Below are 22,145 nucleotides of genomic sequence, written 5' to 3'. Positions count from 1 at the left end.
GTTTACGTCCCCTATATTTTCAGGTGTTTTCAAGCACCATTAACGCACGTTCTAACCTCCAACGAAAACACCTTCAGCCGTCGCAACTTTTCACCTCGTTTCCTTCTCGGCGCTCATTGTGAAGGCAAATTGCAAAGCCGGTAACGTGCGCCCCGGCTCGTGTTAATTGAATTCCGTTTAAACCCGAAATGATAACGGTTGCTCAAGAAGCATTTTCTCATTTACTGTTGAAATAATTGATGTAAGTGAGGAGACATATCAGCAGAGAGGAGGATTTCTCCTTTCAGGTGGCCTCGCCTGTTTAAATGTGGGCTGTTTTAATTAAAGGGGAAATGAAAAAATGGTTTGAGGAATGTGCACAATTAATAACAAACAAGGCTAAGATTGGACAAATAATGAGTACCGGCTGCGGAGAGGGATTAATCTGATTTGTACCTGTGTACTTAATCCCTTTTAATATGCTAACATCATTAACAAAGGGAAGATGATAAAGCTCGCATAGAAATACATTTTTTTGATTGCCAGGTGCTGACATTTTCTTGGCTGGCTGACACCGAGTTGCAGACTTGCTGCGTGTGCACACGCACATTCGAAAGTCTGTGTAAACATGCCCTAAGAAAATGTATGCATGTGCATGCATCTTCGGGTATGTGTTGTGGACAACAATATGCAATACGAGTCTTTCCAGTCCTTCCCTCCCCCTTACACTCCTCCTAGGCTTCCACTGTGCTTTCACATGACCTCGGTCACCATCAAAATACGACTCGCAAATACGACCGAACACACGCTCCCTCCCACTCCTTTTTTTATGTACACATGCAAACCTATGCACGCATGCAGAGAAGCGTACACAAGCAGGGGCTCGACTGAAGATGATACGGTATGGAAGTGTGGGGATGGGAGCAGCCTAGATTGGAAATGGGAGTGGGTCATTTACATTGTATTAAGGCTTCCTCAGCCTCTCAGGCCCAGACCTGGTCATCAATCGCGTACTGTCAGCCAGAGCGCGCTCTAGCCTGGTGATAAATACGCCGGCCAGCAGCACGGCTCGTCCAACAGCCACCACGTAATGAATGGTTTGAACAAACAAGAAAGATGTCTCATCAAGGAGAGTGGGGACGTTAAAGCCCCCCTTGCACACAAAACCCCTGAGTAAGGAGATTTACTCAGACCACATAGACACGACACTAAAAAAAAAATCCTATTTTGTTCCGCTCATACCTCGTCCACCCCTCACTCATTCCCCTTGCCTTCTTGCCTCTCCGTGTCCTGATCTGCACATATGCACGGCGAGAAGCGCATTCACGAACACACACTTAGACGCACGCATACGGCCGTCTCTCGCTCTTTCTTTCTTCATCTGTTCTGAGCTCTCGCCTTTCTCGCTGATCCTCCCTCCCCTACATGCATGTGTATTTTTATGGCCGAGACTGCAGGCCACCCAGACTTTACGTTGTGGCAGCTCTCCCTAATACATGGCACGCTGAGAACTCAGCTACAGAAAACGGCGTGTGGTAACAATGGTGACACACATAAACACGCGCGAGAAGCAGGCCGACATGGTGGGTCTAGTGGTTTCAGGGCTGCATCAGCCGTGAAATTGGAGTATGGCTATTTAGACCTCTGAGTAACCTCTTAACGCTAATTACCGCAGTTGTTTGTGAATCTCCCGATGAGCACTAAAAACTCTGATGTGAAATGGTGAGATGAACTGTTGAACAAATATTCTGCCTGACTTTCTTTTGGAGACGTCCTCTAGCCTCAGGGGACAGTGGGACACGGCTATTTAATGGATGAAACACAAACACAGCCCAAGATCAAAGACAGTATTGATAACCTTCCCTGCTAGATTCAGATCCACTCAATATGTTCAGTTACAAACACCAGGGCCAATATCCTTAAAAGAGGATTGACCGCAAAAACAGTCTATAAATAATTAGAGCCAGAAATGAACAGTTTCAATTTGTTGTCCGGCCGGCGCTGGTCTTCCGATCGAAACAGCCCCGTTAATTACGCTGAAACCTGTTAATGGAGCAAGGGCGCGCCATCCTGCTGACGCGCGTGTGTTGTGTCCAGCTCCTACCTAAGCTAACCTGCGAAAAAAAAAGCTCAGCCAAACGTCAACAGGAACGGGCGCACGCGCAGGTGGACCCCGCCATTTATCGGAAAATCGAGCGCGCGTGCGACCGACTGCTGGCTAAATTACGGGGTTGGATGTGCTCTGTGCTCTCTGATGGTGCTGGATGTAATGGCCCCTGTGGTTGCCGAGCATTACAAGCTGAGGTAGCTCTATCATCTGCCGTGTATGGTTCTTAAACCCCCCGCCCCTGCTCGCTCCCCCTCCTGAGCCCAGCTTGGCATTTCCCAGTACACAATAACCACATCTACCGCTGGGCTACTCTTACTTCACGCCACACCGTTCGCCCACCCTGACTCCTATCTACTCATTCAACATCCAGTTTGCTATATATCACTTTCATACTCTCCCGACACCTATTTGCAGCCGTCATCAAATCCCACAGCCTGATCATTATCCTGGCTGTTCCGTGCGACCCCCCTCCCCCCCCCAACCCAACCGCCACCACATTGCCTGCTCTGCTGCTTCCTCTCCACCCACTGAACCTGCAGCCGCTGGTGGACCCCGTTGATGAATTACATCATCAGCGTGTGACATGAGTTATAGAGCCGGGTCACAAGGTTGCGGTGGCTTGCAAACCTATTCCATGCTAATGACTCACAGGAAATCACAGGCCATTGGCTGTTTACCCCCAGCGCCATAGCAACACAAAGGATTTGTTCGGGATGACTGGCGTGATTTACCTCCGGAGATTTTATTTTAAGATAATCTGCCTTTTTGCTTTTAATTTAACTGAAGTGTTGGAATATTAAACCGAATCAAAAGTGACTTCAAGAACAGTTACGTTTTATTTATGCATTGGCAGCATTTATGGGCTTTATTGTGACTTTCTTCTGTTTCAAATTTTACTGAAGTATTGTAATCCTGCATTTCCTTCTTATATACCGCTTCCACACATTGATTGGAATCGTATTTGTTTTTAATCAAAGTGACTGGAGGGCGATAATAATATTCACTGTCAGAAATGAACGCAATCAAATATAGGGGTGACATTTTAATATGGATTCCTGCACTGGGCTGCGGTAAGATTGGCACATTTTAAATATCAAGTTGCGGTCGTTAATAAAGTTCCAATTGACTCCTTTGACAAATGACAATGACTGAATGCATATCGGCATTACTGAGAGATCAAACAGATATGACGAATAAATCCAGTTGGAATCCATCCCGAGTGTTCACCGTGCACACAGCCTGTCTGACGCTCGGCTTCCTGGCTGCAGGCATATGACGGATTTTGCGATTTAAATTCCAGTTAATTACTTAGATGTGTAAACATGTCTTAGACTGACAGTTGATTTCAAAGTTTAAAATTAAAATTTTGTGACAATGACAACTGATTTTTCTAATTTGTCAGTACAAGCTGCAGAGAATTATTTATATAAGACTGTGCTCACTATTAGTAGCAATTAGTAGGCAATCCAGACATCTAACTGGAGAGCAACTTTGGAGTTCTTCTGAACACTGTGCATGCGGAAATGGAAGCTCCACTAAAAATGCTGTCATTTACCATCGTTGTTTAGCTTAATCAGTTTCTACATTGCTCTTGCTTTCACCCCCCCTCCCCTTTGTGGGATTTTGGGCAGCTGGAGGCTGGAGGTAGGAGAGTGGTTTTTCGGGTGTTTGTTTTATTCTGCTCTGAACTACACTGCTTCCTGACAACAGTCTGAAAACAGGCAAGAATGCCACATGACTCAATGACTCAACCCTGCTGTTCCCTCCCTCCTTCCCTCCCTCTCTTGATTGCACACACACACACACACACACAGATACAGCCAACTTATAAACAGAACTCACATGATGCCAAACAACAAACCGCACGCACTGCATGCCAACCTCTGATAACAGAAAATGAAAGTACATCCATATCTGCACCTCATACAAAGTGCATTCAGAACATACCACTACGCTGCTGTCTCTCGCACTCCAGACTCCAAAGCCTCCACGCTAAGTATAAAGGCTCTCAGTGGACTGCCCTCTGACAGTAAAACAGTGATGATTGCAAATACAAGGCGGACTGGCGAGTCCTGCGGCATCTATTATAGAGCAAAAGGGCCCCCAGTCTGTCTGTCTGCCTCTCTGACTGGCTGGCTGGTTGGCAGTGCATCAGTACTACTACTGCTGTTGCTGCTGCCACGGCCCACCACAACAATCGCTGGCTGGGCTCCTGAAGCCAGCTCCTGGACCCCAGCCAGCAGCCTGTTTGCTCTACACCATTAATTTATGTTCACTGGAGACAGTGCAAGGTTGCAGAGAAGCTCCACGGCATAACTGCCCCGCTCGCCTGCCAAGCTACAGCGAGAGAAATGTGGGTGAGGGGAGTCAGAGGTGGGGAGGAATGAATGGAGGGAGAGGGTGACGAAGGAGCCCTGGAGGATGTGCGAGATAGAGGCATCCGATTGTACCAAGCTCCGTGAGGCTAAATAGCAATCACTCCCACACAATCCCAATGCACCTCCAGACTTAGCCATCGACCAAGAAAAAGAGATGTTTTACGGGAACGCTTCCAAATGCTATCATGCATAATGAAATGATAAGATATAATTTTTATCCAATACCGAAAATAAAACTGTAAGAACCGTATTCATTATGCGCTGCTGCAAATCTGCAAAAGACAAGAATCAATTGAGCTCAACCCATAAATCTACCAGAGTTTGCCAACAGATATACCTACAAACTGTGTGTGTGTGTGTGTGTGTGCGTGCGCTGCAGACCTGTTCCCGTTTGCGGCCCGCAGCCATATAGATGTGCCTATTTAGTAGTGAGATCGAGTTCATGGCTTCGTTTTCCACCACATGGCTGCCCCTGCGCTTTCAAGAAGAGGAACACGATCCCTCCATTCTTACAGTGGGGGCCTGGTCTCCTCTCGTTTCCGACGATCTCTCCATCTCCAGCCATACACTGCAGGCCCCGGCAGCCATTCCTTTTCGCACTGCACACTAACCCCTCTGCCCTCGCCTCCTATCCTCCTCATTCCACCTCTGTCCTTCCCCTCTCCTCTCCTCGCATCTCATCTCGTCCCCCTTTTTCAAAGTTTCCGCTCAAGCTTTAAGCCAGGTCCTAGAGGGCAGGAATTTGGCCTGGTTTTTCAGACCAGTCTGTCGGCTTTGTTGTGGTAACTGCCTGCTCAGGGGCACTCGGCTCTGCACTGCTCTCTTTTCTAGCTTCGCCTGATGTTAACACACAGCCATGCTCGGTACTTGCTTTCAGGAAATCTTTAAAACATCTCGTTGCAGTGACTACAGCTGAGCCAAAGGATCGTCTTTCTACAAAGGGTTTTGTTCCTATTAAATTTCAACACAATAAAATGTTCAAAAACTTTTTTTTTTTTTTGCTCATTTTTTAATAATTCTCTAAATTCCCCTACTGTTCCTTCATCGTCTCTGCTCTTGCCCGTTGGACGTGTGAAGTAATTGGTGTGTTGCCTTTGCGAGGTACTTTTAAGACCTATAAGCAGATCATTAGAGGCCTGGTGGGCCCGTCAAAGCAGGGGACCCACCCACTTTGCTCGAATGGGATAACCCCGTATCCACACATAGTTACTGTTGCCAGTCATAATATCGCTGGGAGCACAGGCTATAGCTGTAAGCGGTAAGACTAGTGACCAAACTAAGCCTCTGGATAAACATCAGCACTGGTTTAATGACATGTGTACACATTGTAAAAAGGTAAGCTCGCTAACTCGCTTGTACTAAAAAATAAAAGAAAAACTCAAACGTGGATTGCGGGAATGGAATGCAAAGGGCCCCGTCATGTTATTATACATTTAATTCCTTTTTCAGTTTGCTTATTTTTACTAACAAATGCTTTGCAGCGAAGATATCTCTTTAGGCACACCAAAGCTTACAAGCACACTATAAAGAAATGCTGGGAAAGCACGGGGGACCAATGACAGTAAAGCACTTACAACCTAGAGCCTGTTGATAAAGTCTGTTGGAAAAAGTACTTAATATTAACATACAGAGTCTCTCCAAGTTTATCCTCTTTCGCTATTGTGTTCTTTCGACTTTGTTTAACTTCCTAAGTCAAAGTAAAGTGGGGCTGATCTTCAATTGAAATAGAAACAGATTCATTTGTGGAGAGATGGACAGACCGAGCTAGAGGGGGAGAAAAAAAAAGGTGTGCGCGGGGGGGTGGTCACTCTTCAAATAGAAGCTTCTGAGAGTTTCCACTTGACGGTTCTCCCTTTCATTGTGCACTAACTTAATGAGAATAAGTATTCGAATACACACAACGGGCACCTCCTTTTAGCTCTCTCCCCTTTCTAAGTCTCTGTCTCTTTAAGGCTCGACATTCTCAAGAGAAAGGCCAGTATGTTCTAATAGCGAGCCTCAGGACACAACAACAGGAGCGCAACCACTTACAGAGGACAAACAAGAAACCCCCGGGGCCCACTATGGAATGTCAAGCCAATTTGGAAGATATCATAGGACATTTGTAATGTCAATTTTTGTTTTCAGGTCAAAAATCAAAGGCAAACATGGTGGGTAACATTTGTCCATTACACTGCGGGCAGGAACACCCCCTCCCTTGCCAGAAAACAGCTGCAGGGGACACTTCCTGTTTGCTAATGATGCTAAATGTGTTCAAGTCAACCATGTCAAATTTTCTCCCCCTCTGAATGGACAGCTGGGGTGGAAAGAAACATTTTCTCCCTTTTTTTTCCCCCCCGTACCCTCTGCCAGTGAGAAAAGCTCTTAGGTCCGTGACAGACAGACACTTCAGATCATGTCCCTGTCAGTGAGACAGAGGGGCATAGCCCATGTTAACTATAGGTGCATTCATCTGAGATCACAAGTACTTCCATGGAACAAAGCCAGCCAAGCCCTGATCAGTCACCAGCCCGTCCCTACCTGTTGTGTCTGTTCTCTTTTTACTGAATGGAGTTTTTGCCTTTCAGAAATGCAAGACTTCTGAGCTCTGCTTTCATCGGGGAGCGCATGAGTCAAGGAGATATCTCCTGTCATTGCTCAACACCCAGGGGCGGCTGGCTGCACGGTGCTGTGCGGACTGACAAATGCCCTCAGGATCTTTCTTAACATTGCTCAAAGGAGAGTCGACATGTGACAGGAGTTACAATGCCTTTATGAAGTGCTGCCAAGAGAAGAAGAAGAAGAAGGAGAGACGAAGGAGAAGAGAAGAGAAGAGAAGAGAAGAGAAGAGAAGAGAAGAGAAGAGAAGAGAAGAGAAGAGAAGAGAAGAGAAGAGAAGAGAAGAGAAGAGAAGAGAGGCGTACGTAGCATTTAGGCCTGGTTAATAGCAGCAAATATTTAAGTGCATTCTTCCATCCTCTCTTTCCTCTCTCCTTGCAGTGCTCTTAGGCTCAATCCTGCCCGGGGGCCGAGGTGACCTTTGACCTGGCTGGCCTGCCTAGCTACAGCCCTCTCGTTTGTTAGGCGCTTTATCCACTGACAAAGCAGGCAGGAAGTTGGCAGCCACCCAGCATCCCCATGGGAGGATGACCATCAGCTAGCTCAGCTTACCGCTTATTACAGGATGGTGGGGGGGGGGGGGTGAGGGTGGCGGGGGCATGTGTGTTTGTGTCTGCGTATGCACCGGCGAATGTGTCCTTGTGCTTATGCCTTATGCATCCACGTAGTTCTGCATGCATGTTTATGAATGTGCTTGTGCAAGCGCAGACATATTCGACCGTGGCTGCCTGCGCAGAGGGATCGACAAAACCAGAAACGTGACTGACCTTTTTCTTTTTCGTGCCGTGCGATTTACTTCTTTTTTTTTTTACTACGCTAACTAATGGCACGCAAAGAATAAGCCTGGAAGCTACAAACGTCCCTGTCTCCAAGCTAACCAGATCAGCTACGCATGTTAGCAACAATCAGGCAACCTTCCAGCCGCTGGACTCAAGGGACCCCAGCACACTTCGGTCTCTCTCTTCCCTCTCCACTCTTCCTATCCTCCTCCTCCTCCTCCTCCTCCTCCTCCCCCCTGCAGCCTGCTCATCAGAGCGCTCAGAACAGCTCACTAAAACATTATATCATAAGACACTCCAGTTTCACTCTCGCCACTCCATAAAAGTCAGGTAATTCATACTTCATTTATATACCTTCCCATTAATAAAGCTGATGAACTTTTACTCCTTAAATCTAATGGGCCATTTTAGCTCGACTGCCAGCGCTTCTCCTTCTTCTTCTCTACCAGTGCTTCGGAGTAAGACAATCCACGGCCGCTCAGCCGCTCACGTACAGCGTGACATGGGCGACGAGGCAGACGGAGAAGACTTTTGAGACTTTTGACTGATCTCCGCCACAGACGAGCAGCAACACGTACCTTGCGGCACCCCACTCCCCCCGCCCACCCTCGCCTGTTTCTCTCAACCTCTCTCATTCTGGGTGCAACAGAAGGTCGTTGACCTACGGGCCTAACGCAAGGCATGATGGCTCCCTGGCTCTGAGGCTGTTGACAAGCGTCTGTGTTCTTTTCAACAACTCGTTGAACCACCCCCCCCCCACCACCACCCTCCACCCCTTCCCTTCTCAGGAATGTAACACTACCGCTCACTGAGGTAACCCAAGCCCCTCCCCTCTCCCATCCTTCATTTACAGAAAGAGAAAGAGAGACACGGCGAGAGCAAGGACCAACTGGGGGGTGTAAGGCAGCTGTCCCCCATCTAACTCTTGCTCCCTCTCTATTTCCCGTTCCTCTCTTTAGATTTGCTTCTAGCCCACTGCCTGCGGAATAATTAATGATGCAATTGAGCCGAGGAGCGGACTCTGACCAGCAGGGGCCATTCTTGAATGCCCGGGTAGCCGTTTTATGGAGGACCGGAAAATAGAAACAGAGAAAGACGTGAGGAGACAGATAGGCAGAGGAAGAGAAGGACATAAAACAGTCAGACGGTGAGAGGAAGAGATTGTTAATAGTCTGTTCCCCAACAGTCTTCCTTTCTGTTTTCGACCTCTTTAGTCTAATCCTCCATCCCCCATCCCCCCTCTCTCCTCTTCTCCATCCTCATGGTGGGATTGGGGGGCCTGACCTGTCTGGTGATTGATGGTAATGTCTCAGGAAGTCATTTTCCCCGACAGCACCCCGCCGCCTTTCACCAGGCCTGGTGCAGAGGTGAGCCCATCACACGGACGCTTTTAACTCTTTGCTCACTCACCGGCCGGGTCTCTCAGACCAAATCTGCCTCGCACACCTCAACCCTTCACCGGTGCAATGCCAACCGCCGACACTTAGCCCCCTCCACTCACACCATAGCAGGGAAAAGTGGTCAAGGGACAAATAGGAATAAAAAATAAAAAGGGTTGCAGAAAACCGTCTATCTTGAGGGGGGGGAGAAAAAAAGGGCCATCTTGAAGTGGATCTGCCAAGCAGCCCCTAATTCAGGTTGCTGGGGAAGGATCCCCACGACTCCATTACTGTCAGCGCTTACCACCTCCATTATGGCAATTAGGACATGGTTCCAACACTAGGAATGCTTTGCTGTGCTCTGGAATTGCTAACATCTGCCATGTCTCCGCTCCATGTGTCAGCGTAGAGTTGTCTTTTCTTAAACACACATCTTTTTACAGTCGCACTCTTCCTCCCTTTTTTTTTCTCCTCTCCTCCCGTTTCTTCAACACTGCTCTCCACATTTATTTTCTTAATTCGACTCAAACTGTGCCTTAAAGAGATCCCTCTCTGTTTGAGTCCAAATAACCTAAAATGATCCGTGAAGAGACTTGCGGTTCTCGTTTTCAATAGGCTTCATTAGTTTTTAATATCTAGCCAAGGAAAGAAGGGGAAAATGGCATTGAGATAATCAATGGAAAGGGGCTGGTAGCCTATTAATCTCCCCCAAAGGATTGTGGGTTAATACACGCTCGTGCATAGGCAAACATGGCTGTGTGGTGAGCACATCTGTCTGCCTGGATGGGCTACTTAATGAAACAGCCAGCGTTTGGCTGCCGAGATGGATGTCGTTCCCCCGGTGAAAAATGAGTTCCCTCTCCCACTACGCCGAGGCAGAGCCACACATGATAGGGCTCCATTCAATCCACCAGAGACCTGACTGTGCCCCTGTGTGAGAGCGGCTTGAACAATGAAGGTGCCGGGCAGGACAGGCAACGCATGGCCACTGGAGCAAGTCTTCATGGAGATCATATCAGGGAATCCTAATGTGAACACGGCTGATCTGGGAACGGGAGACGACTTCGAAAGACTAGATGAGCAGCGGTACAGTAGACAGATAAAGAAGAACAAGTAGGGAGAGAGATGAAGGCTGAGCCACCTGGGGCAGATAAGACGGCTCAATGTGTTTGTCTGTGAAAACCTCAGCTCAGTGTGTGTGTAAAGCAGATTGAGTGTATGCATGTGCAGGCATTACTGACTATCTGCCAGGACATGTGTGCATGTGTCTGTGTGTGTGTGTGTGTGTGTGTGTGTATTCCGCCAGTGTCTGAGGTGACCCCTGGTCAGGGAGTCCTGTAACAGGAGCTCACCTCCGGTTCGGCGAGCTCTCCTCTCACTGTGCTAAACAGCCACCTGAAGACAGGATTAGCCATTGTGACCCAGCCCCAGAGGTAACCGAGATACACCTCCGGGGACAGACATGAAACACACACTGTCACGTGTTGCAGGGACACGGCCAGGTGGGGAGAGACGGACACAGATGAAGATAGAGGTTTAAAACAAAACTAAACAAAACAAAACAGAAAAGCTGTAAAATGGAGACAGTTGGGACAGGTGGCGGTGGCGGCGGCGGCGGCTGCGGGGATTGTAAGTGCAAACAGGACACTTATAAGAGGATAAGTGCAAGCAGGTACAGTATAATGTTGAGCAAGCTAAGGTGAAGGTGTCAGTGGTGTTTGCTGTTGTCTAGTGAAAACAAAGCATCAGAACATAAGAGGATTGGGCGACCTGAGCCTTGGGGCAGCTGAGATTTGTGCCTGTATGGAAATTGATGCCTGTCAGCCTGTCTGTGACTCAACTCTGACAACGTGCATGCATGTGTGTTTCAGCGCACACGTACAAATGCGCATGGTGCGCTATGACAAATGAGCGGCGCTTAATTTGTGACTGATTATGCGGGCTGCGGGTGCCCTAAACCCCTTTGAACTTGTAATTGCCCCTGGTTTCAGTAATGAACATTAAGGAGGATTCAGAAACGTGTGGCTAATTACACATTTGCCCCCCCCACCACTTTTACATTTTTTTTTTCATCTTCACGCAAGATGCGAAAAAAGGAGGAGAAGGAGTGGTCGTAGGATGCGAGCCAAGGAGGAGGTTCTGGGTTGGGAGGCATACACTGCTGTTGTCGCCCTCTTTATCTAAATAATTGTACAAGCTGGTTTATGGGCTTTAGAGAAGTGCTTTGTGTGCCAGTCGCTGCAGCCCGGGGATATGGGGGGGACTAGCTTTCTCCACGATCAATATTCAGGGAGATTCACATCTGGAGCCAAGCCCTGCTCCGCTCAGATTTGGATTTATATATTTATTTCTTCTTTTTATTCGATTTTTCATTGGTTCTCTTGTTCCTCTATTCATCTGCTTGTTCTTATCAGTGTGTGGTGCAGTTATTTTCTGACGCGCTGATTGCTGCACGTCACACGCGCTCATTTGCGTAGCCTTAAACGATCTTAGGTGGATGTGGCTACAGAGAAATCCAGACGTTTGAAGTGAACTTGGGCAGACACAAAAAAAAAACAACACATGGCTCAATGTACTGTATATGGCAGACAGAAATGCCTGAGCAATGAAGCATTCTGGGTAAACGGCTGCGGTGCAGGGAGGGTCCGCTGTGGCTGGTGAAGGGGGAAGAGTCGGGGAAAAGGAGCAACAAATTGACCCGCTCAGCCTCAGCCTTTGATGTGGACCGGGCTCCCTCTTAAAAACCAGTCCATATGTTCAGAGAGTGAAAGAGAGAGGATATCAATGGGGAAAAAAATGAAAAGGTGAGGAAGTGGTGGGGGGGGGGGGGGGGGGGGGTGAGAACAAGAGACATGGCTCCCAGTTATAAGGACCCCACTGTGCAGGAATCCCGATGCCTGGCCCTGGACTGTGCACTGGGCAAAACAAAAGCACGCATTTGAGTGGAGGAGGAAAGGGAGCGGAGCGAAATCACACAAAATGGCAGGAGTGGGATTTGGTGCACCTTGGGTCCCATGACAAACCAAACAGTGAAATACATAGTCTGCTTTTGATTTCTACTCAGTGCCTCCATCCCTCAATATTTTCTCTTCCCTTGCCTCCCTCCCTTCTTTAGCCTGGTTTGCAGCTCCGCTGCTCCTTTTCCCTTTTGCATTTTCCTCCCTTGGTGTGAGATGAATATCAAAGCAACAGTGGGGCAGCTTGGAGGCCTGCAGCAGAATCTCATTGGCCTCTATGGTCCCCCAGCAAACAGCAGCCACCGTTCCCCAGCAAGCGCTTGCCACAAACCCGTAATCAACCGTGGGGGCAATGAGACTTAGCCTTCGGGGTGGAAACCCTGGAAGGGTAAGGAGTAATTTAAGGCAACCAGCTCTAAGATGTGAAACCCAAATCCTCTTATACATTTTGTTATGGGTAAGATAACCCCAGAAGTTTAGAAAAAGGAAATAGACACAGAATCAGCTGCCACCATCTTAATAAGCCATTTTTTTTTCTCCACCAGGGGCTTGTAAGCTATCGCATATGACTACAGGGGGTGCCTTATTACAAATGACGTCACACATTCCTAATTCCCGTAGAGGTGGCTCAGCCGGGTCCCAGCCTGGATCGGTGTTACAGCTACACGGGCGACGGCCAGCGCAGAAGGCAGCGACAAGGTTTGTAGGAGCATAGGGCCTTAAAGAAGTCTCCACAGCGTTGCGCATGTGTGTTCTTGGAAGAGCCTCTCACTGTTCAGAGCAGGGAGTTTATAAATCTGACCGCCCTCCACAGAGTCAGCTCTGTTTGTAGTCGGCTGTGGTCAGGGCATGTGCAGTCACCTCTGCAGGGGCCGGTTAAACTCACGCTGCGCTCCCGGTCCTCAATGAGGACAACCCCGATTGAAAAACCATCATTCCAAAACGGCACAGTGCATCACGTTTCAGGGAAATCTCTCAGTTTTTCTCTCGCCTTACTGAAGGATACGTTATAAGTTGCTCCTTTTCTTTTTTTTTTCTTTTTTTTTTTATTTCTTGGCAAACACTGTGGAGTTTCACACAGCTTAATCACCTCCATGCAGTGGGAATGTGCCGTAAACAGTCCCTTAGCGAAAGCACTCATTTCTGCTACTTCATTAAACAACCTGCATTAAGATGCAAACAGCAGGAATGAAAATTAACAGGAAGCGATGGAAATGAGAGCAAACATGAAGGAGGAGAAGCGGCGGGGTGATGAAGGTATCCCTGCATTTACAAATGCACAAAAACATGATGCTCGTTTCAAGGAGAAATCAAGCCTGTGGGAGTTTAAAAAAAAAAAAAAAAAAAAAAACTGCGAGCCCTTTCTCTCACCCACATTGCATGGTGTATGCAAGGTTAATGTGCCATGCTTTATGTGTCGGTGGATTCCACGTGGGGTTAGCTGGCTTTGAAGTGGAACTGTGACAGATCTGGATTAGGGGGCAAAGTGTAAAGGTCTGATGTCGGAGCATGAAACGAATTAGCTCTTATTACATTCTAATGCAGCACTAAACAGCTACAACCTATGCCAAAGCACACTGTAAACAAGGCTTTCGCCACTCGTGAAGGCTGAGACGCGCTAACTCTTTGAAATAGGAGGAGAGATGCTCTTTATGGATTTTCCTAATCCATTATATGATCACAAGCAAGGCGAACCTATCAAGTACAATAAAGAATTTCCGGGGTATCATTTCTCAGTGGGGTCGGCATTTGAGGGCCTGTCATCGCTGCGGTAGCCCCTCGGTGGTGGCCTGGCTGGGGGAGAACAGATGGCAGACTGAGGTGGCTTGTGTCTCTGTTTTCCAGGGTCGCTGAGCAGCCAACATTCGAACACAGTGACTAGACAATGCACCAAAACCTAAACCCCTCCCCTCAAAGGTCCTCCTCCACACTCATTACCAGTGACTCCTGCGCTAAACATCGTCGAACTATCCTGTCATATTGTCACTAACATCTGTTTCGCAAACACACACAAAGCAGCGGGTGTTGTCACGAAAGCAACGTGATGACTCTTTTTCGTCCCCCCCCCCCCCCCACCCCCCCCCCCCCCCCCCCCGCTCGCGTCTTTCACTGATAGTCTCGCATTCGGACGGTGGCAGTGAACCAAACTGTCGCCTGGGTTGCTACGGGTGACTGGAGAACTGACTTTTGGGCTCCAGAGGCAAACAAGCACATGACAGATTAGTGTGTGGGCCTCCTCCAGGCTTCCACCTCTGTGACCCTTAGGAGCCCCCTCTTTACCCCCTCCTCACCCTTGCTCTTACCCCCTAAACCCACTCCCTGCCTCTCCTTTGTCTCCACCCTTTCTTCAACCTAACTCACAACAACCTAAGGAGATAGAAAAAGCCCAGCGATTTGCAAATCCCTGAAATATAAAACAACTTTAATATTTACCTCCAAACTTTAGTAAAAACTCTTTCCTGACACTATTGAAAGAAATATATACATAAAAAAAATAAAAATAAGCATAATTATACTCAATTAGAAGCGAGTGTATATTTAAAAAAAACAAACAGCCGGACCGTGGCTCTATGCATACTAGAAAGAAAGAGTAGGCACTAACAAATATGGAATAAACAGCTTTCGGCAGTTCAGTGTAAAAGGAGGAAGGGCTTGGGTGTTTCAAAGTGTTTGCAGATGTGCGTCTCCACCAGTTAAATGCTGCTTGAACAACACACAAGGATTACAAGGACTAGAAAAAAGCTTAAACAAAACTGGTGATACGACAAGGCCGGCTGTTTAGTCTACTCAAACAACATGCCCTCTCTTTTTGAGGGATGGACTCGTACACTTGTTTATCGTATGGAACAAACATCCGTTGCCAGGGTTTGGCCTTGCCTGCGCCCATGTCTTGTGAATGACCCTAGCTGGCTCTTTTATGTGCGTCTATAAAGGGTGGCGCAGAGAGCAGCTCCCATAGGAGGGCTCGACCCGACGATGACACCCTGTTGTCATGGAGACTAATGCTATGTTGGGAGTGCGCGTGTGGTGTGTGTGTGTGTGTGGAGCTTGGAGGGGGTAAGCACTGTCACTAGTGTATCTAACGATGTTTGCGGCACAGTACTCAACTCCTCACAAAGGTCCTCACTTTGGTCAACGCCTGTATTAGCGGGGGTGGGTGTCGGAGCTCTGGCATTCCGGGTTTTCCACAGTTATGGTCATCACTTCAGTCAAAAACACTTTTAACAAGTCAATACTTAATTATTATAGTTATAACAACTTCTAAATCTAATTGAATCCAGCGTAACCATTTCTCATCTGAACACTCCCGCTCTACGTCACAGTCCAAGGACTCTCTAAATGACCAAAGGATATATCGCTTCCCTTTCAAGGAGCCCAGGGGACCAATACACCTGGCTTAGCAGCTTAACAGCATTTCCCCCAAACACCCAGGCCAAAGGGTGGCCCGGCGCAAGAACCTGAGACGCTTGATTCCCCAGCGAGCTACCTATTTACTCATCCGACTGACCACTCTCCCTCTCCCGCCGCACTCGATCCTTCCTTCCCTCCCTCCCTCCTTCTCCTCGCCCAACTTTTTTTTTTCAAGCTGGCCCCGTTTGCTCCCGAGGTCCCCTATTTATTTTCATAGGTGTTTGAGGGTTTACACTAGGCAAAAGACAAGGCCATAGCCCAGAGTGGTATCTTTGTATCTGAGTGCTTCCTGTTTTCATTGCAAGGCCGACCCTTGTCTTTACAGGGGTGAGTTGGGGCTAGCGGGGGGTGAGAGGGAAGCAAGGCCAGGGGCGCCATGGGGCTAATTGCAATTTTTTTTTTTTTTTTTGCCAGACACAAAGGGGCATCACTTTTGCAACAGCCAGAAAAAGAAAACTCCTTTATTTCTACCGCCCTGTCTCATCACTTCCATCCGTGACTTTTTATTCTTCTAACTTGCGTTTCACTCTATCTACCTATCCAACCCTCTCTTCTTATCCTGGAGTCTGTAGTCCACGCTTTTGAAGTACAGCAGAACATTTTACCCCTAACAGTGAAGTTTACCTTTCTGATAACATAATCTCCCTGTAGTATTGAAAAGCTTATACCAACAGTCTGGGATTTCCCTTCCCCTAATGTGGCTGGAAGACATCCAGAAACTCATGGCAAGGGAGGGGGGTGGAGGAGGAGGAGGAGGAGGGGGGGGGGGGGTATTAGAGAGAGAAAGAGTGGGAGGGAGGATAGAAGAAGGGAGTGCAGAGACAGTCTGACCCTCTTCTGCCAGCTCACACCAGCTGATCGGTCCAGCCGTTTGCCAATTACATATGGGGCGCTTAAGGTTGCCAGCTCACGTGCTCTCTGGTGCGCGTACATATGGCCTCGACATAAAAGAGGTCGGGGTTATCACAGCTCCTCTGCAGAGTAGGAGTAGCAGAGTCTTTTCATGTTGTGCGAGATTAATAAAAAAAAAAAAAAAATGTATTTCCCCCCCCTCAGCTGGGATTTTGGCAAGGTAGGATTGGCGGCAAACCTGAGGTTACTTTCTATATCTCACATGGAGAAAACAATCTCGGGGTTTCTCCCAAGAGAGTGTGAGGTCAGATTAAAGCGAAAGGGGGGGTGGGAGGGGAGCGGTAGAGGGCAATTTTGTTATACTGAATCTAAAAGCCAACAGTTGTTACTATTGGCCTGTGTTGTTTTTTTGTGCGTGAAGGAAGGGTGTGTGTGTGTGTGTGTGGAGGAGGGGGGTGGGGGGGGGGTCCTGTCCTTTTGAGCTTTTCAGAAGATGTGACAATGGCTGGATGTTGAGAACATATGTAGAGAGACCCCTGTGGCTCATGGAAGAGGAGCTCCATGCTGGCCCCTCAGTTTGAGAAAATACAAGGCCGCTCCTTTCACTCCTCACCCCTCAGTTAATGAATGCGTGAATAGCAGAATACTGCTATAGGCCATTCAGGGGCCAAAGTCCCCAAGAATTCACCCATGCACAAACGCATCCAGCTATGGCAAATACATTTGCTTAACAAATTAAAAGAAAGGAGAATGTGTGTGTGTGTGTGTGTGGTTGGGAGAGAGAGTTTATGGGTGGGAGAACTGGACGGTGAGAAGAGAAGGGGGATAATTCAATTAGTCCTCTTCCTCAGAAGAGAAATGAAGGCAGGTTAAAAGGGAGGGATTATTATTTGTACAAGACTAGCCAGGGCTTTACACAAAAGAAACAAATAAAGATTGGAGAACATCTACAAGCAGGGGATGTGATAAAGAGACTCGGGGACAGAGAAAAAAGAGAGCCTTGGAAAAGTGCTGAATTAACCAGCTCTTGGGGCTTCCCCTCCTCCTCCTCCTTCTCCTCCTCCTCCGCCACCTCCTCCTCCTACCGCCCTTTCAATTTTAAAACAATTCTAAAGGAAATTTTCGGCGACTCCACCAGGAGGGCCGCGAGGACGGGAGCGCCGAAGCCGTGTGTGGCTTTCCCCAGGAGAAATGCCAAATCATGAGTCTAAACATTACGTGTGTTTATGTACTTTGAGCATGTGCGTACGAACGTACGGTAAATTCCGCCTCAATAAAACATTTTTTGTTTGTCCCACTTATACACAAAGGAGGCCTACCCTAAACACAAGAGAGGGAAAAAGACCTAAAGCAGGAAAAAAAAGTTCTCCCAGATAATAATGATAATAATAAAAAAAAAAAAAAAAAAAAAAAGTTGAGCCTCCCGCCCGCCTCGAGCCTGTGAATGAAGCGCAGTCTTTACGGTTTGGTGAGAGCTCTCCAGTCAGGGAGCGATGGAGCTGTGAACAGCTGTGAAGTCATTTTGATAATGATGAGAATAATAAGCGTGCAGACTGGCGTGGTGGAGCCGCTAAGGCCTGTGAGGCTCAGGGCTTTGCTGTTGCAGCTTCACTGCTCCTGAATAGATAAAAGTGATTAAAGCACTCCTGATTATCCCTGACCAATATGTAATGGATTTACAGCCCTTTCAATTAGGCTGTATTTGCTGGCCGCTTATTACTAGGGCTTTTGGTTAGGTAATCAGGGTACAGGGGCTTTGAGAAGGGAGCGGGCACTGTGGCGGTGGCGGTGGGGGCCGGAGGGTGCACGGGGGGCACCTGACCCTCTTAAATGTGTGGACGATCTGTGAGACGGGAGCTCGGGAACCAAACTCTCTTCTGCTTTCTCTTCTTCAACTTTGCCCATCCCCCCACCCTCCACCCCCCACGCCCCGCGTTGTCCCTCCGTCTCCGGGACAGGGAGCCACGAGCTCAGGCGGCTTATGTGTCCCGGCGTGGCCACCTCCTCCTGAAATCTGACCTGTGTTGCAAAATCAATACAGCCTGATGTTCTGATAATGTCCTGACATTAGCAAGGGTGAGCGGACATGCGGACCACCCCCTTTATTCGCTGGGACGCACGCGCCCGGGCACGGGCCGACACAGAGAAAGAGAGAAAGAGAGAGAGAGCAGACGAAGAGAGAGATTATTTTACTAAATTTGAATTACTGCAGCATTTAAATATTTAATCCAAGCAGCATCTCTGGGTAAAGTGAACGAGCCAGTGGCTGACTGAGCTGTTCGGCAAACAAACAATTTCCCCACAACAAGTGCGCAGGACGTAGACGTGTTTAGTGAACAGACCGAAGAAAGGCCAAAGAAATACTGCAGCGCTCGACAAATCCGTCAAACCCTTAAACAATTCCACTCACACCAGTAACTACCACACCTCGTCTTAATCTCCTGACAAACAGCGCATCTCGTATTAGAGCGAATGTCCTGCACGGCTGGACCCTCTTACCCAGAGTGTGCTGAGTAGAGTAAACAGTCCAGTCTGATTAGATTGACCTGGTCACTGTGTCCCTCTGACAGGTGGCTGACAGGTGAGCGTCACATCACTCCCGTCACTCACTCCCACGCTGCCTCAGCGACTCCAACGTGACAAGCGCGTGCGTTTTGTTTTAACGTGCCTCTAGCCGGGTTTATCCCACGTGTGTGCATCTTCGAAATGTGCCAAAAAAAAAAAACTGCTTACCGTGAGATGCTGGAACAGCCACGCCCTCATGATGTTAGTGGCCACCTTAGGGAAAATGCCACGCTTTTTCTGCCTCTTCTTATCCTTGTCTGGATCATCGTCATCCCCTGTGCCGGGCGATGCAACGCTGTTGTCTAAGCCATCTCCTGGACGGAAACCAAACCCAGGGTTAAATAACATCCCCGACCACATCACTCAAAAAAAAAAGGAAAAGCTGAAACAGGAGTACAGTCAAAACTGAGTTTAAGGCTCACGCAAGACGGATAAATGGACAAATACCACAGATACTGCGAGGGAATTCAAACGCGCTGCGCTTAGGCCGGGAGAAATTGCCGAAGCAAAGCCGGCGTTGGGTGGTGATGATGTGGAGGTGGAGGGATTTAGCTGGCCTTAGACGAAGGCCGGTACAGAAAGAGAGGGGTTTACACAGAGGCCTAGCAGAGCCGTTCTATACCCAAGAGCACGAGAGAGGGGAATAGGGGTTAATGACTGCAATGTTATGGTTGGACGCTGAAACACTGGGGTCCCCGCTCCTTCCGTACAGTAGAAGAAAGAAAAAAAATGGACAAGGAGCCTTCAAGTGCAGACTCGGACCCACGTCATTAATTCAATTAAATTTGCATGCTTGACATAACGTAGGGCACTTTTTCATCTTTTGAAGAGAGCCAAAGGGGACAGGGTGGAGTTATGCAGACATGTACGTATAGTAATACACAAACATTCATGAATTCACGACGTCGAGTATTAAACTAGATACGCGATTTGGGGAGGTTCGTTGTTGCACTTCGATGCACATAATGGACTCGTCGTCTGCTAACCCCCCCCACCCCACCCCACCCCGACTCCACAACCGCCCCTGAACCCCACCAATCCCCCCCGCCCCCCACCCCCGCCCATTCCGCCACAAGATTAGCATGACAGGCCAGCGGCGGCTTTGCCTGCATTAATGTCCGTCAGCGTTTGATTTCGCGAGGAAAACATGCACATACTCCAGCACGATTTCTCCTTTAAATTGAAGTTTCCATCTCTGTCCCTCACCCTTTTCTTGTTCCTCTTCCCCGGCATTAATTGTGCATTAGCAAAAATGATTTACTTTTAACAGTCATAGTTATTTTTTCTTGCCCCCGGGCACAAATGCCTTGAAAGCCTTCCTTGAGGGCATCTAAATTATGTATCTGAAAAACTCCTCCACTAAGGAAGAGAAGGACCCTGACATTCTCAAAATTCAGACTCGCATGTCCTCCTGTTTTTGGGGAGGCATCAATCACGGGCACCTATACAAGCCTTAATCTCGCATAAATATTTGAACTAATAACATTAAAAAGGGGGGAAAGAAAAAGGATCCGACTGGTGGCGTAATCAAATGCAAAATAAATGAAGAATACAAGGACAGCAGGGGCCCGCACTTCTAACTACTTTTCCCACTTTCTTTTTTCATTCCTCCCCCTTGTTTCCCCCTCTTTTTTTCCCCTTCTCTGTCTTTCTTTTCTGTCTGTGCACCAGTGTTTTCCTTCCACATCATTAGTGTAGAGCCACACGAAAGAGGAAAACAGAGAAGTGCCGACTTTGCGCTCCCTGTGTGAAGTTAAAGAAGCAACAGCCCCCGCGAAGGACATATGGGAATAGGGACAGAGACTAGGGGTGTTGTAATTGTAGAATGGGCATTCATTAGCTGCAAATGCCATAAATCCCAGGCTAAGTACGAATCCTTGTTCAGGAAAGCCTAAAACAATAAACGCTGGTCTGGCCGTAGCCCTACCCTGACTGTGAGGGGGCTTCCTGAGAAATGCGACCCATACGGAAGCTAAGTCTAACTCCCCCCAGTTTGCTTCCAAACTTCAATAAAAACACAACTAGTGAGCTGTGAATTTCAACCACCCTCCCTTTGTTTCTCGGCTTTTGAGCCTCACTGAATAATGTTGATACACAGTTTGGTGTTTGTTTGTATGCCGCCAGGTTTTGTGTTGATTTTCGAGCAAGTCTCCAAATCCCTCTCCTGCTGTGAGCAGTCAGGCTCATCCAATAGAACCACACAGTGGCCAAAAGGCCGGCAGATTAATTTTATTGACGTTTCCATTTTCACTGCAATGCGATAGCCTCCCCCCTGGCCAGGGCCAGAGCGACCCGTGCGTATTTACAGACTGACCTGTCACTTCATTACCCAGCATGCTCGCTGCCTCCTGCCCCAGCCCGCAAGGATGAAACCAGACTCCGGTGCTTTTCAGCTCCTCTCCCTTCTCGTACATGCACACGGATACTGGCATGTGTCCACAGATCAGACGTGCGGCGCTCAAGCATTAATTCTGTGTACACTTTCAATAGTTGTTTTTGATTAACTATGTATATATATATGTGTGTGTATAAAAACGCAGAAATATGTGTACTCTAAATGGAGGAGGGAGCAGGGAAGTGTGGACAGAACATGAAAAGGAAGACAAAAAAAACAAGGAGAAGAAGAAGCAAGAGCAATAAAGAAAGAGAAGAAATAGAATAAAGAAGATCCAACTTGCACAACCTCATTACATCTAAAGGAGAGCTGGTGCTTTGCATCCACCCCCACTCCTTTCTTATGAGCGAGAGAAGGAACGCTCCAGGGCAAATTGTCCCAAACGCTAATGGCTTCTGACTGTTCCCTGGCAACTCTGCCATTCTAACCTGTGTGGATGTGCACTCTGAAAAAAAAAAAAAAAAAAAAAAAAAATGGGAGAGGAAAAAAAAAAAAAAAAAGTGCAGGGCAGAGCAGGGGGAAGCGTCCCATCATCTGGCCATGTGACACAGATGGGGGTTGGCTATTAGGAGGCAGCCGAAAGGCCTAGGGGAGCCGAGGTGCTGGAGTGTAGCCCCAGGCACTTTTGGAAAAGCAGCGCCCTTGGAGACGGAAAAAAGACAGCCCCCCCCCCCCAACACACCGCCCTCCCTCCCCTACTCTCCCCTCTCTCTGTCTTCCCTAGCTTTCCCTCCCCTCTCAC

At 48.0% G+C, this 22,145-nt stretch overlaps 1 protein-coding gene across 6 annotated transcripts in view; it reads right to left on the bottom strand.

Annotated features, from left to right (window-relative positions):
• Positions 1–22,145, bottom strand: part of meis2a (Meis homeobox 2a) — a 79,333-nt gene that overhangs the window by 26,227 nt on the left and 30,961 nt on the right. For 5 of the 6 annotated variants that reach the window (XM_047611590.1, XM_047611592.1, XM_047611594.1 and 2 more), the window contains one exon: positions 19,177–19,322. In XM_047611590.1, the coding sequence (XP_047467546.1) occupies positions 19,177–19,322 (146 nt within the window). The remainder of the gene's footprint in view (positions 1–19,176; positions 19,323–22,145) is intronic. The other variant, XM_047611591.1, reaches the window with a different exon arrangement.

Source organism: Mugil cephalus, chromosome 17 (assembly GCF_022458985.1).
Source record: "Mugil cephalus isolate CIBA_MC_2020 chromosome 17, CIBA_Mcephalus_1.1, whole genome shotgun sequence".
In the NCBI taxonomy this organism is placed as follows: domain Eukaryota; kingdom Metazoa; phylum Chordata; class Actinopteri; order Mugiliformes; family Mugilidae; genus Mugil; species Mugil cephalus.
Note: the sequence above shows the minus strand (reverse complement) of the source record. Positions and strands in the feature narration are given on the sequence as shown.